This window comes from Coenobita brevimanus, chromosome 93 (assembly GCF_032717465.1).
Source record: "Coenobita brevimanus isolate Jiangsu-jjx chromosome 93, ASM3271746v2, whole genome shotgun sequence".
NCBI lineage: Eukaryota > Metazoa > Arthropoda > Malacostraca > Decapoda > Coenobitidae > Coenobita > Coenobita brevimanus.
The window spans coordinates 48,500,600-48,517,546 of NC_137046.1; the positions used below are offsets into that span (position 1 = coordinate 48,500,600).

At 39.5% G+C, this 16,947-nt stretch overlaps 1 protein-coding gene across 1 annotated transcript in view; it reads right to left on the reverse strand.

The window, feature by feature from the left end:
* Positions 1-16,282: 16,282 nt before the first annotated feature.
* The window catches only part of LOC145412532 (uncharacterized), a 36,708-nt gene continuing 36,043 nt past the window's right edge, over positions 16,283-16,947 (reverse strand). The window contains exon 6 of the mRNA XM_080282427.1: positions 16,283-16,378. Within this exon, the coding sequence (XP_080138553.1) occupies positions 16,283-16,378 (96 nt within the window). The remainder of the gene's footprint in view (positions 16,379-16,947) is intronic.

Genomic DNA, 16,947 nt, shown 5'->3' on the forward strand with positions numbered 1-16,947 from the left:
GGTTTCCTGTAAGCCAGGAAATCATTTACAACGCTGGGTGGTAACCATATAACCAACCCATACGTGTTCCCTACATGCCAGCAAGTGGATTGGCAAAGGGTTAGTGCCCCTCCCCGCAAAAAAACTCAGAGACAAACGGTCACCCCTTACGGGATTATGGCTTCCGGCTATACAGTAGATAGATAGAATTTACAGATCGATAAACAAAGTCACAACACAGTGTAGCAATATTTATACGGTAATGACTTAAGCAAATTATGTAGCAAAAGGTGTGCATTATGCTATACACGAATTATGTCAATAACTGGGTAAAAATGTTAAAAAAATCGATTTTAATTTTTTAAATTCCGATTTTAATTTAAAAAAATACGATTTTAATTTTTAAAAATTAAATTTAAAAAATAGGATTTTTTTTTTTCCCAACTCTGGTTGAAAGGACACAAGTCAAGAGTGAAGGAAATGGAAATGAGTTATCTAAAAGGAGCATGTGGAGTTACATGGAGTCTGACAAATGGGGAAAAAAATGGGGAAGTGGAGTGTTGTAGTGGGGATCAGCGTTAGGAGAAATACGAGAACATTGAGGTTTTTTGGCCATGTGGAAAGGATGGAGAATGAGAGATTAACGAGGAGAGTAAGTGAATGAAATGAAAAGAAGGAGAGGAAGGGCAAGGCCAAGGATGAGATGGAGAGATGGAGTGGAGAGGTTATGAGAAACGGGGTGTAAGTTGGGAGAAGGATACCGAAACGGCAGAGGACAAAGTGACATGAGGGCAACTTGTTTGTGGTCATCCCTTACGGGATTAGGGCGTTTAGCTATACAGTAGTTAGATTGATAGATACAGTGGAATCTCCTAAAGTTGCCGTCACACTGGGTCAAAAATGGCTAACATGCGAGCCACTTTTGTGAGCCGCTAGCCAAACTGACCCACAGTGAGTGAGATTTCGCTTGTGAGGCGAAATGGATAACAGTTTTTGCTCACAGCTTGTAGGTAGGATTAGAACCCAAATGAGCCTATATAAATTTTGTAACTGGTGAGAAAATATTCTGTTATTCACAGAAGGAAACTGTAACTAAAATTAAGTTAATTTAATTCTTGTGTTTATTCATTTCAATTTTTTTCTTGTGACATTAAATCAGTATTCAAACACTCTGGTAACCAGCTGTGGAGGTTTTCTGCATTGTTTCCAAACAACAAGTGGAAGTCAGAGTGTGACCAGTATTCGATAAGGATCTTGCGGCAAGGAAAACTCAAGTACACTGCCTTGTGGCCCTGAGTTGCTAAAGTACGTAAGGTGGCTGCAGAAACTGAGGAAAAGGGAGTGGGTACTCTGTGGTGGTTTGTTTATAAATGACCACGAGGTGCCAAGGCAGACGACACTGTTAGCCGTTTCGGCTTGCAAAAACACACGAGTGTGACGGGCACTTGACCCTGCTAGCTATTTTGGCTCGCAAAACTGGCTCGCACTTCTGTCCCAGTGTGACGGCGCCATAAAGCGCGGCTTAGTGAGACTGATTACATGCCGCGATTTAAGAATTCCGCAAGTTAGACATAATTAATCTAATAGGGAAAACTACGAGTCAGTCATCTAGGAACAGTTGCCTCCCCTTACCCCCAAACCTATATCAAACTGGTCACCAGCAAGCACTGACAACCTGGAAAAGAAATTAATAAAGCATACAATATTTAAAGGGAATAATACTGTAAGATTCTTACCTTAATCTGACTGAAAACATTGCTTTAACTGGAAAAGAAATTGGTAATGCATATTTACAGGGAATGAACAATACTGTAAGATTCATTCCTTAATCTGACTGAAAATACCGCTTGAATGGATGAGGGACGGGGGAGGGGCTCTGAGGCTTGAGGCAGACTACAGCCTGTCAGCACAAGGCAAGTCTGCTGCTGTCTCATGCTGCTGCCTCTGTGCTACTTCCCCATCACATCAGTCTCCCTCAGGAACCCCTCAATGTCCAGTGTGGAGACAACGGAAGTGGTGGTGTTATCGCCCTCAGCTGCCTAGTCGTTATAAGACTTGTCAATTCCTTGAGATTAATTATTTAGGGTACCAAACAGGCACGGCCTTTTCACATTTTCTATCGAAATGAGTCTTTCACAGGTTACTTGTTATTATTCCTGGATTACCACAGCTACTGGGCATTATTATAAACTTACCTCTGAAAGCTGTAAATGAGGGTTTAGAATGCGTGATACACTGACGGGTCCAGTCCCAGGGGGCCAGAAGCAGCGTTAATGATGTTTATGCACTACACCCGACGCCCGCACCTTTTAAAATCAGCCCATGAATTCGGAAAATATGGTGGCATGGTCCACTGTGCAGCTAAAATATAGTGCCATGGCCTACTGCTCAGCTTATGTAAGCAACAGCGAAACAGAAACAGCAAGCTAAGAACATCATGGTGAAGGTGACAGGCGCGGGAGTTTCAGTGTGGCAGGCAAAGTCACATGCTCGCTGTGGAGATAACCCCTCTATACAGTACTGAGTTCAGTGAGTCGAAGAGGCGCTTGGTAAACAACGCGGCCAGTTGGAGAGGTCATCGGTAAACACTGCCATAGGCCCACAGGCGACCTGCCTGCTTCCTTAAATACCCCAGAGTAGGTATATATATTTGTTTTTCCATTCACGTCTTGCAGTCGCTGTTAAATAGTCAACTATTTTTGTGTTGCATATGTACCAAAATTAGTTGAGATCGTGAGTTTGTTATAATATAGGGGGAATCGCCGCGCCTGTTCGGTAAAGAAATACCTTGTTAAAAGTCCGTAATGGTGGGCAACTTTGGCTTTCTTCTCACCGCTGTCAGTCCTTATTACATCTAACTTTGGGGTTTATGTTGGCTTCTTCTTCTTCCCCTTCCTCGATGAAGTTGTAGGCTTAGGAGGGTTCCAATTGGCCATGGTAACGATGGACAGGCGGATGAAACACGAAGGAAAAAAAAATAAAAAATCCTCTTGTAAACCACACTGGAACCACACGCTGACAGTGGAGACAATACACTGAGACGGGGGCCACGGCGTCAAGCGCGCATGTACTTCATGCTTGGCATGGGAGGGAAGTGCTGTGATTGCCTTAGCAATTGCCTTGCTTGACTACAATTGGCTTACACCTGGCTAGATACGCGGGCTTGAGGTAATGGTGGTGTGTATTACACGAAGCATTGGAAAAGCTCCACTTTTGAGGCTGCACTTGCGAATTTGGTGTAATTTCCGTGTGTTACTGATATTGCAAATTGTTGCTGTGTATTATGAATCCGCTATTTAGAATCGCACGATTTTGGAGGTTGTACTGTAGTTCGTTCCACTCCTGCTATAATTGATAATTTCTGCATACATGTATTACACACGACCGGCCACCTCCATATTTTTCGAAATTTTCACTTCATATACATACCACCATATTCCACCTTATCCAATCATATTTACTGCCACGCTGTAATAGTTAATTGCATTCATCAGTTTTTCAAAACAAACTTTCCATATGCCCTTTATTTCTCTTCCATTTGTAAGCAGTCTTCCACTGTCACCCCTATTTACGACTGTTCTCTACAACTGTTGCTACATTTCAACACTTCTGTCCAAAACAGCTAAATACAATGAGACAATACAAAAGTACTGTACTTTTACTTTCACACTTGGTGAGTGTTCTTATTCAAAATATTCTCTCCATCTGTCCCAGGATTCTTTGCAATAGTAGCATTTCTCTAGTTTTCATCTCTCACATTTTCCCACACAATGAAATAATATTCAAAATTATGTTCTCTGAAATATAAATTATGAACTACTAGAGCTCTCTGAAATAAAAACATTTGCCATTCTAAAGGATACAAAAAGATCATCATATCTTGCAAATAAAATCTTTACTGTTATATACCTACTGTATATGTTACAAGATATACATAAGGCTATCAAACTAAAGGATTTATTTACAATGTAATCTGGGATGAGATTATAAAAGTTTATATAAATGAAAAGTAAATAATCTGATGTTCTCCCTAAATATAATTAACTACATTAACACATACTGTACATACGTAAGTTAATCTAACAACCTGAATCGCTAAGTGGCTGATGATAAAGTTCTTAAGGGTCCGGTAGGGTTGGGTTTTTCAATCTAAAAATTTATGCTTGAACAAGATATATCCAGAAAGAACCAGATCATTACATAATGCAACCAGTAATCACTAACACTTTTTTAACAGGGAAAAAGATAACATGACAAATTGCTAATCTGCTAACAGCATAAAACATTACAGTACAGTAAGTCCTCTCTTTATCTAAATTCAGCCCACAAAAGCTGCACATACTGTACACTGGATACACATCTTGGTATCTAGTCATAGTAATAAAATAATGCGGTATCATACTGCATATGACTGCATTTCTACTGAAAAAAGTAATGTTACTCAGCATAATAAATGTATGGTAGCTTATAATAAATAGGTTTCAGCAGGAAACCTATAGTGGTAAAGGTTGTCAGCTCTTGAGGAAATTCATATAATACTGCATACTTTGTATAATACAGTATACCAGTAAAAGGAATGAAGGCCAGTGAGCAAAAAACTGTACTGCAGTGCACTGCAACATAATAATGCTGGCATCACATGATATGCAAATTAATTCCACTGATGCCATACTCCAAAAAAACTGCTTTTCATATAAAATGGGCTTTGAGTAGAAGGAATGTCATAACATATGGCATGTAAAATTAAATACAGTTCTATAAAGAGAGAACTCGGTGTACATTCCAGTACTTTGATAATTTCACATGCAGTGCTGGTTATTTTTAGGAAATGCTTAATAAGTATACCTATAATGATCCCTTGGTTATCGTGCACTTGGTTGTGGTGGTTTTCATTATCACTGCAAGATGAAAATCTGCACTCCTGTCGTTATCGTTTATTTTTCATCTAAAAAATATTATCGTGCACCTGAACTAGTTTCCATCGACAATGATGATGCAGTATGTGTGGTTTCTGAAGGCTATGAGGGGTTCAAACATAAGACCATACTCAGGGAGTTAATTCCATGTAGTAGAGACCATTACCTTTCCATTCCCAAGCCTCAGAATGCCTTACCTTGAGCCCATCTCAGGTCTCTCTGTGGTATGTGTGTTTTCTTTATTATGCCCTTTTCATTACTTTCTATTAACCTAACCATGCTTGTGTGTTTCTGATACTTCCCATAACAATTATGTATGTATTTAGTGGGTATAAACTGCCATAAAAGAGAAAATTTGGGTTTATGAGTCAGGTGCCCAGTACCAATTAGAATAAATCCCATAGATTCTGTGCTTTTGTTATCATGCACTAGGCTTGGCATCAATTACGCCCGAAAACCTCGGGATCACTGTATACTGTATTTGCTTCTGTACCAATATACTGTACAACTCAGCTCCAAGATTTTGATTAACTTTGACATATTTAATAAATAAGAAGTGAATTTCCATGAAACTAATCCTGTACGTCAATGCAATAATGTTACTGACCTGAAACACCTATGATCTATGATTACAGCCCTGTAACCCTCAGTCTGTATCATTATTACCCAAGCCAACCAAAAGGATTCACAAAAAATTTGCTTCTTTTTTGCATGTTTGTGTCTGTACAACAAAAATAAAACCATATGAGGTAACTTATTACCATGGAATGGAGATGAACAGCAACAATATCCAGACAAAGATGTACAGTAATGTGGAGTACAGTAGTCAAAGTACTAAAACTTAAATGACCACACTATAAGCACTCTCTATAGTGTGCAGCAGGCACTTGAAACATGTGGACATCCATCTTGATCCTTGCTATATGAAATTATAACTAATGATGGGAGGGGAACCACCTCAAATACCACAATCTTTAGGTGGAATTGATTAAGACAGGATGCCATATGGCTCCATCTTGTCTGAGTACCCCTTCAAGTTCTCTATTGCTGTATTTACCTCTCTCCCAGCTGCTGAACAAAATATTTGAATTTCCTTACATATTACGTTACATTTATCATTCTCACATTCATAGGAAGTCTATAATAATAAGGACAGCAGGATGAGAGATGTGTACTGTACAGAAATTCAGTATTCTCTTTCTATAACAGTTAGTATCTGATACTATTGTGTGGAGTTTGTGGTCTGAGTGGTCTGCTCTCTAATAATATAATTCCCATCATAAACAGTGTCAAGTTGTAAAAAACACATATGAGAGCAGAAGGAAACAAAACCTGCAGAAGGACGATTGTGATTATAGGCAGATTTTGACTAGGAATTTCCCACAAAAATAGTATACCCAGAGAGCATTACAGGAATGTGTGTTCTCTAACACCAGCTTAATACATAAAATACTAAATAGTAACAAGATGATTGTTGCAATATCCTTGTTTTTAACAGGGCAAACGATAAGCTAAGAATATGGTAATCACATCGTATGGTACTGAACAGCTATATTATACATCTTTCGGTATATAAATGCTTACAAACAAGATATTTGTCTACGTACATACTATATACAATTTATTCACCGAAATGTCTTTTTCATACCATAAAAAGAGAAAGTTAAAGTAGACTTACCAATAGTAAGCCTCGGCTATTACTTGTCTCTATGACAATCTACCTTTTTATCACAGTTTGCACTTCCACTGACTTAACACTCTCATTCTAACTACCATCATCAGTGCACTTATAGAAAAATGAGATACATTATAAAATCTATTTCTTGGCTCATGCACCTCCACTACGAGGCGCTTGAAAAATTATTATACGACGTGTGTGGCCATGATACATACTGTACATTGATGACAAACAGCCTAATCATAGTCATTTTTTACTCACATACAAAACACAGGTAGAAGACATGAAGAATTTCATTATGAACAACTTCTTTAAAAATAAAGAAGGCAGGTAAAGATATTTTCTAAGTACTGTACAGTAGAATAATAATTTAAAAATACATATATTTGCTACAGCACCACACATAAACAAAATGGAATGAATGCTTATGATGCTTTACAGGCACCCTAACTTCTGCAGTTAACTTAAGTCTTGTATGGGTAAGTTGGTGGGCTATGAAGTAACTGGTATCTACCGATTTAAACAGGCACACGGAAAATACCACCTCACCCTGAAAATGATTCTTATACTAAAAAGGGATTATTCCCCCGAGCTAGACTTATATAGATCATATAGCCCTGCTAGGGTTACAGGAGAGCGCTACCCCTCCCAGCAACGGAAGCCACCCAGGCGCAGCATGAACTCTTGGCCCAGCGATCTAGGGTCACAGGCTTTACCACTGAGCTACCCTGCTACCCTCTTATACTAAAAGCACTTCAATAGGCATGTTTATGTGACCATACTGTACATATATTACTGGTATAAGTAGTAAATACACACTCAACAGCTATACAAAACTGTGTGTGGTGGTCATTATATGGCCTTCCATTGAATATATATATATATATATATATATATATATATATGTATGTATGTATAGCCAGACGTCTTAATCTCGTATGGGGTGGCCACAAACGAACTGCCTCCAGGTCGCCCTGTCCCCTGCAATTTCACTGTTCTGCTCCCAGCTCACACACTCCCCTCTCACAATAATATAGTAAGCTCCCACAGTGCGCAAGTGGATGGGTGGTCCTGGTCCTCGCTCACTGTCAAATCGCGCACTGTGAATTTATAATCTTATGGGAAAAATTACATATGGGCAGTACCCCCTCAAACCTTGACATTTTTTGACCCTTAGAGACATAATAAAGGGAAAATTTTCAGACATATACTACAGATATAGCTACAGTAACAAAAATATGGTCAGCCACCTTAACAACACTAGATAACAGGCCTGATGGATTTTAATATCAGGGGTTCAGAGGTACGTCAACACAATTAGAGTGCCCCCGCCGCTGCCCCAGCTGCACCACGTTTAACGGTTGCCAATGTTGTATTGTTCCAGGCTTTGACATAGAAATTTACGGCCTGTCGAATGTTACATTTCTTACAGAATGCAGCAACAGTCATTATGGTGGGGGTTGCAGGTATGCCAGGTGAAGCAGGTGAGTCAGGTGGGGCTGTGGAGGTGGAGGGGGAGGCAGCTGGTGAGTCAGGTGGGGCAGTGGAGGAGGAGACGACAGTGGCGGGAAAGTCAGGGGAGGTGGTGAGGGGAGGATCCTCCATCTCCTCCTCGCTACTGCTCACATTTTCGGCAATTTCCTTCATCTCTTTTTGTTTGTCTGTTTCATTCCTCACCTTGTTATGGACGTATCTGCAGTCTAACAACTTGGCATTCGCAAAATAACCGTTAGTCAGGGGAGGATCCTTTGGTACTGTTAAGTGTACTGTACTCTACTACAGTACTGTGTTGCAAGACTTCATTATCAAGCTTTGACATTTATTGTAATGTGCACTCTTTGAGTATAAAATAATAATATACTGTACTGTTCAATGTTTTTGTGAAAAAGCCATATTTTAGTGAGCGAGGGTGTGATTTGGGGATATGGGCAAGCATGAGCTCCAGTAATTCGGATATTTGGATAATTCGACATAGGGTTCCCCCCAATTAATCTGAATTATTGAGGGTTTACTGTATAGTAATTTTAATGGATCTGTACATCAGTTTACCTCATACAGGCCAAGGTGGCTCCACCCTATAATGGAAGTGCACATGTGAACATGGTGTATAAAGTGTACTGTACTGTTTGTACAGTATATGTATGATGCATATGGTGTATAGAGTGTGCATGGTATGGTATGGTATCCATGGCAAGTATATTACATTCATTATGTGTATACAGTATAGTATGAACAACATGTAGAATACATAACACGTATGCGTGTATATAGCACATACCGTATATTGCCTGTACGGTACAGTATATAATATATATGGCATGTATATAGTTTGCATAGTATTTATATACTGCATATAGATACCACAGCATGTATACAGAGTGTATGTAGCATGTAGAGTGTAAAGTACTTATTCTTATGTTTACGAGCAACTAGACATTTCTGTCAAAATGACCCACCTGACAGCTACCAGCTATTTAATTGGCTACATCTCTCTCAAACTGGTTTGACAGAAGCCCTATGACTGGATGAGGAAAAACAGCTGATGTGATGTGTGAGGCTTATCCAGTTTTATAAAGACTCTTGCACTTAGGAGATATGATGTAAACAAACATGACATGATGTGGTTATGACCTCCCTCCCACAATCTTGATATGGGTTGGATTTATCTTGCAGGCATCCTGTTTGTCCAACCTCATATGGTCAGCTGAGAGACCCATCGATCTTGCAGCTATGGTGTACTTCCATAATCCGACCCCAAAACTTTACTCTTGCCAGCATTCACTCTCAGATAAAATTTTTTATATACACTCCCAAATATTCACCAAGCACTGCAACTCCCATTCATCTTCACTAATAATACAGCATCATCAGCAAAAAACTGTACAGGTCCTACACTTAGTAGCAAGCTAAAGAGTTTCCTGTCCCTCAGGAAACCATGAACAATGCCAGGTGGTAGCAATATAACCACATAACGGGGTGATGTGGAGCCTCCTATGGTGTCCCTGTTAACTGTGTGGAGACATGGAAATGCAGCATCCATCCAGGAACTAAACTTCTGCACTTTTCCCTGTGTTTTGCTGTGGCGAGGCATGATCTACTGCGAGGGAACATCAATTCTCTGCATAGGACAGCACTGCAGGGGTGGTTGCTTGCCTGGGATTGGTAGTTCTGCTTGGCCAGACAGACTGGGGTTACTAACTAAGAAAAGTCCAAAACAAGCACATTATAGTACACACACACACACACACACACACACAGTGAACAAAAGTGGAGACATGACACATCCCTATGCAATCCAGCATCTAGACAAAAGAACTCAGTTCATTCTCCACATGAACTGCTGCCCTAGTGCCCTTAAACATACTCTTAACATTTACCAACTTCCCATATATATATATAATCCGTATATTTTCAGTGCCTTCCACAGTCTGTCTATTTACTGCAACATACAAGATAATGTAATGCGTATAGGAATAAACTATTAAAGCAATGGTTTTAGGAAGCCTCCTTAACTGACAAGAATACAAACCTAACATATAAGAAGGCTGCTGTTGAGGGGGCAGTGGTGTTGAAAAAGTGACAAGGTTTTCTATTCTGGTTCATGATGACAAAGTCTATCTATCTATCTATCTATTGCCAGACGCCTCAATCCCGTTTGGGGTGGCCACAAACAAATCGCCTCCAAGTCGCCCTGTCCCCCGCCATTTCACTCCCCTGCTCCCAACTCACACCCCCCTCTCTCATATACCTCTCCACCCCATGGGGGTAGGGGGGTTTGTCAAGAATACTCCCCCAGTATCCCTGCTTGTCGTAAAAGGCGACTAAAAGGGTTGGCGGAGGGTTAGTGCCCCTCCCCAGAAAACAACTAACTAAAAAAACAAACAATAAGCCTCGGAACACACTGAGGTGGTTTGGCCACGTGGAGAGGATGGAGGGTGAAAGACTGACGAAGAGAGTGTATGATGACAAAGTAAACTTTAAATTATCCGTCATCATAATATCCAGTGCAGCTACTATGGCTCTATTAAAGCAATATCCGGCAATTTTTTTATAACATCTGGTGCTGAAATGGGACTTAATCGAAGATGTAATGCAATAGCCAACCGGCGCTAGGGTAAATCCCCAAACTCAGAAGCAGGGATGGTGATTTTTTTTATTAAAAAAAAAAAAAAATCTGATTTATTAGATTTATTTGATTTTTTAAAATTTATTTTCCTGTTAATTATATTGCTAATACTTCAAAGACAATATACTAAATACTATTAACTTCATGTCCTGTCTATCCAATGATGGTTCAGGCTGAAAGCCACTGCCCAGAATCCAGATACATACCTGTTCAAGTCCTGTCTGTACACTACTGGTTAAGGCTGAGTTGCTAGTGGTAATCAAAGCAGCACATTCCAAAGCTGATTATATTACCACACAGAAAAATCTTTAAGCTGATACTATTATGACATGGCCTTAAGTGACCAAGCATAGCCTACCTAGTCTTATGGGTTTGTTTTTTTATTTATGGCTCATTATTTCAGATGTACAAATAATTTTAATAGTTACACAAATGTAAAAATGCTTTTTCTGTCATACAATGAAGCAATTTCTAATGGCACTTAACCGCTTCCCGTTCGATCAGCGAAGTTAAGCAACGTTGGGTCTGGTTAGTACTTTGATGGGTGACTGCCTGGGAACACCAGATGCTGTTGGCATAACATTCTCCCTACGTGTCAAGTGGGGTTGGTGGAGGATTAGTGCCCCTCCCTGTAAAACAATTAACTCTAAGCCCTTGGCCACCCCGTTTGGGATACATGGCGTCTGGCAATGAATGAATGAATGAACCATTCTCCAAAATCTGCTGACTTAATGCTTAAGTACCTGAAAAAATGAATGCCAAACACAAAGTTGTACACACCTTTTATAAACCTTCAAATTTCATTTTTGTTACAGTTTAGATAAAAAAAATAAAAAATAAAATAAAATAAAAATAAAATGTTTTTTGAAAAAAAAAAATAATAATAATTAAAAAAAATAATAATCACATTATTAAATCAATTTGATTTAATCAATGCCAACCCTGCTCCGGAGCCAATGAAATTGCCCACTACGCGCCAGCCACTCAGAACCCGTCGTGGGCGTGGAATATCCAGTGCACTAAGAATGCCGCAGCGCTCTCATTCTCACCTGTGAACATTGCAGAATCAATATGTAACTATGCGCTCCCACTCTTTTGACCATGCCGTTGCCAAACCTTGGTGCTCTCACTAACAATGTGGTATCTTATGTTCAAGCTACTGTACTGTACTGTATTGTACTGCAAAGCTAATGGCCTGTTAGTGATCAGGTCCTAGTGCTCTACTGTGATTGTTAAACTACCCCCGTGCTGTATTGCATACTATACTGTTTACAAGTGTGAACCCCCCAGTACTGTCTCTCCCCATCGATGCAAACACCTGGTGAGTACATATGTAGTACACTATGTACAGTTCTGTATTACTGTACTGTATCATTACTGTATTATTTTCATATACTTAGTTTTCATCATTTACTCATGGTTAAGTTTTTGGATAGAGGGTCGAGACTAGTAGAATCATAACATCCAGCTCAAAGCCAAATGTTGAGCAGGATATGCAATATCTGGTATTTCATTTTTAATCAGTGCAGGGCTTGGCTGAATTACAACGGATAACTGAGAGTTTGCCATATATCATTACCATGCTTGCTTCACTCTGATAACAAAAGGTTAATGCCAATATGCTACACATAATATAATAAACAACAGTATTATGCGGCATATACTTTTGGGCATTATATTAAATGACTTGGGTAGTGTGATGAGTATGGATGAAAGTTTAGAGGATGATGTGCTTGAAAGGGTACAAGAAAGAAAGGTTGCTGGTTCTTTGAAAGCAGTGATAAGAAACAGGGAAGTGAGCACGGAAATGAAAAAGTTACTGCATGACAGTAATGTGATACCCACTCTAACATATGAAAGTGAGGCTTGGACCTTGTTGAAGGGACACAAGTCAAGAGTCAGAGCAGTGGAAATAAGTTATTTGAGATGATCATGTGGAGTCACATGAAGAGACTGACAAATGAGGAAGTGAAGAAGCATTGTGGTGTAGATATGGATGTCATGGGAGGCGTTAGAAACACACTGAGGTGGCTTGGCCTTGTGGAGTGGATGGAGGACGAGAGACTGACGAGGAGAGTGTATAAGAGCGAGGTGGAGGTACAGAGAGAGGGGTGTGTGAGCTGGGAGCAGGGCAGTGAAATGGCAGGGGACAGGGCGCCATGGAGGCGATTTGTTTGTGGCCACCCCTTACAGGATTAAGGCGTCTGGCGATAGATAGATGGACAGATATTCAACGATGAACCTACATCTAAGAATGGCATCATTAAAATTATATACTATCAATTCATGATAAACTTCAATCTTATGTATGTAACAGTTCAATATCAAATATAATTATACACATCAGTGTAAATATAAAATCACTTATAATAAACAATACAAAAAATACTTATAGAAGATACTTGGAAAAAAAAAAAAAAAAAAAAAAAAGCCTTTATTACTAAAGTGAGTATTCAACAAATCCTCTAACCTGCACTTGTCAAGTGAAAACACCTGAATATACAGTATACTACTGTACTTGTCAAATCATGTGTGTGTACAAAACCTGCATCAATTATCTTCTACATGGAACAAAGTTGCCATGAACCTCCAAAACGATAAATGCAGAGTAATATACCATATGCAATGATGGTAAATCCAGAGAGATCTTAACACAAGGTATACAGACATTTACATGGGAGTAGGTGCTGTTGGGCTTACTTCTCATGTCAGGTTAACCTATTTTTCCTAGGTGCATGCAAACATGGTGTAAGAGTTGTGGCACAAAAAACTTTTGATGCCTCTAATTTCTTGCATAGATGGCTAGAATTTTAGATCCTAGGCAGCAGTTTGGTTTTTGGTAGCCCCTTTGGGACCAGATACCTTCTCTGACATCAATCAAAGGTCTTGAGCCGGACTGAGTATGAGATCTATTCATGAAGTACCTGACCTTAGATTAAAAAAATAAATGACTAAACTGTTGAGCTAGGACACCAATCCCCCTCAAAGTAGGCCACTTCTGACTTGACATACATAGCCCAGCATTCTTTCCACTGCCTGAAACATTTTTCAACGTCAGTTTTCATTATCTCCGGCAGGTGCTTCATCACATTCATCATGATCTCTTCTCTCGGATGAACGTTGCTCAAGACACGTAGGAGCGTGAAAATCGCGATCCAGACTTTCCTGAAGACTGTTGTCACTGGAGATGAGACTTAGGTGAACAGGCACAGGTTGTCCCAGGTATAATGATGAGATGCATTTGGGAAAACCCATCACTGGGCCGGGGTATCGTTAAATGGGGACATTATAACACAGAAAGTATAGGGATGTATTTGGGAGTCTTGGGTTCCCTCCCTCCAACGAAGTCCAAAACCCATCCAAGGAAGTCCAAAAACAAAGTTCTGGCTAACCTATACCCCCAAATAGCTTTAAAACAAGCTAGAATAAGCCTAAAGGGAGTTTATAACTCACCTAAACCCAAAAATAAAATCTGAATATCATCAAAAATAAGTCTGGAAGAAACTCAAACTTAGTCAATTGTGCCTCAAAATGACAGTGTTCACCCTCCCCATGACTTAAACACATTAATCTAAGTCAAAAAACAGTTTATAAATTAACCTAAACATGAAATTTGTCTAAATTATCATTAAAATCAGTATTTAAAAAAAAAAAAAAAAAAAAATCGTACAACTGAGGACTGGCCATCAATGGGTGGGGAAGTTGTTAATTTTTTACACTGCTAAGGCAGGGTACAGCATAAAGGGGGGGATCATACAGCGGGTTATACCTGTACGACCCAAAACCAAAGTACAGTCATCCTAGTGGAAGCACGCAGGGTTGCCTCGCCAAAAGAACCATGATAGGTCAGCAGCAAGGTGAAATGCATGTTGACAGTTTTTTTCAACTACTGTGGTGTTGTGCATCACAAATACTCACAAGAAGGTCACTGTCAGCAAACACTACTACCTCAATGCTATCCATTGTCTTTGTGATGCAGTTCGGCAAAAGAGACCAGACCTTTGGAAAGCAGCAAGTTGGAACCTGCATCATGACAATGTCGCTGCCCATTCTTCTCAACTGAATCAGGAATTTTTGGCCAACATTCCGCAGGTCCAGCAGGCTCCATATTCACCAGACATAGCTCCGTGCAACTTTTCGTTATTCTCCATGCTCAAAATTTTTGCTGAAGGGTTCCCAATTTGATACAAGAGAGGAGATCATGATGAATGAGATGAAGCACCTGAGGGAGATACCAAATACCGACTTTTAAAAATGTTTCATAAAGTGGAAAGAATGCTGGACACTGTGTGTCAAGTCAAAAGGGGCCTACCTTGATGGGGATTAGTGTCCTGGGTCAACTGGTTAGCTTTTTTTTTTTTTCCTTTTTTTTTCTTTTTTTTTTTCTTTTTTTTTTTTAGAGCCTAAGGTTGGATACTTTCTGAACAGACCCCACACTTGATTTTCGGGTAATGGGAAAAAGGGTAACAATTGGGGGGTCACAAGAAATACCCTTTCATTGTGAATTATATACCTATATAGTACAAATTCAGAAAGGAATAACTGCATACATGGTGATTCAGCTGTAAATTCTGATGACTTGATAATTACTAAAATACATTCATGCTCAACAAAACCTGGCAAAATATATTATAACCCAGGGGGATTCCAAATACTTCTCTAGATTATTAACATTAGTGTCTGAATTTACCTAGACTGAAGACATGGAAAAGTGTGGAGAGACAGCTAACAATATACTGCATATGGCTGATCATTCTGTAAGCTCCATAACGTACCCTGACTTACAGAGAACAAATAACAGTACATGAACACAAGTTTTAAAAAATCAACATATGCTACTGTGTTAGTCTACTCAGGAAAAATGAGCTCTCCAGCTAATTGCTCAAGACAAAACACTGACAAAGGTGACAGAAATATAAGTTTATGAACAAAAATATACAAACATGACAGTTTTCCTACCAAATGATTGTGGCTGCTGCAACAAGGAAGTTAGCACCTCTCTGATAGCAGGAAGTCCTGCTTTACAACAGCATGGCTGAGGTGTCACAATTTTTATCTAACTGCACACTGAAAGGCAAGCAGTAGGAAGCACAGTGAGGGTATTCTTGTGTGTCATGTGGTATAGTATTAGCACTGGGTAAATTTTAACTAAATTTCAAATTCACATAAACCTTTCCTGATTTTGGGTGGATTCTGTACCTGTATGTATGAACCTTGGTGTGTGTAACTGTGTACAAGTAAATAAACATGCTTATAAACTCTGGTAGTCTTCTTAGTACAGAAAAGGAAAAGTTTCTTTAAAATACACTTTGTCAGAAATGTTCACTGACTTCATAATACCTCTGACATTTTAAAGTACGATGAAGTGGCAAATTTTTCTAACATCCTAGGCAGATTACTGTCAACAGATCATTACTAAACCATACCATGACAGTCTGATGCCTGGCTAGTGGTGGCCCAGACTACCTTCCGGACAATTGTAGCCAAAGTTATGAGCTTCTCCAGGACTGCAGTGGCTTAGGTTAAAAGCTCTTCTGGGAAAATGATAACTTATGTCAAAGGTTCTTTCAATGTGGTGGTGACTTAAGCGATGAGCTCCTCCAGTGCCTTGTCTCGGTCATTGTCATGTTTTAGGAGAGCATCAACAATTCGTTCCTCCTCAAATCCCAAGTCTAACAGCTGAAATTAAATAACAGTTAATGAAGTTATTTCTGTGGTAGCTCTAAATTCACAACATGGGTACAATACAGTGAGGTCTCCCAATATTCAGGATCTGTATGTGCAAAAAAAACTAACATGAACTCAACCCAGGAAAAAAAAAAAAATTTTAAATATGCAAAATGTGACTCTAAAATGCAAATCTCTCGTCTGATAGCAAGGTAAAACAGTGTTCCCACTCAAAATAGTAGTATCAAAGCCACCACCAGATGACTGATTGGTTTTCCGCCCTTTCCCTCCCTCATAGCATCTCTCAAGTCATGTTTCAAAACTCTCAGTCTGTGTCTACCTGCGCCACACTCGCATACCATGGTGTTTCTAGCATTGTAGTGTACAAGACCCGCTCATGCTCACCTGTTACATCATGGCCCCACTGATTCATTCCATGAAAAAGAGGATCACTTTGGAACTGAAAATGAATGTTTTAGAGATGAATAAGCAAGGTAAAATGAACTCAAACACTGGATGTTAACTTGGTAGGTGAACTGACAGTGAGGAACACTCAAGAACATGGAGATTTTACAAACCGT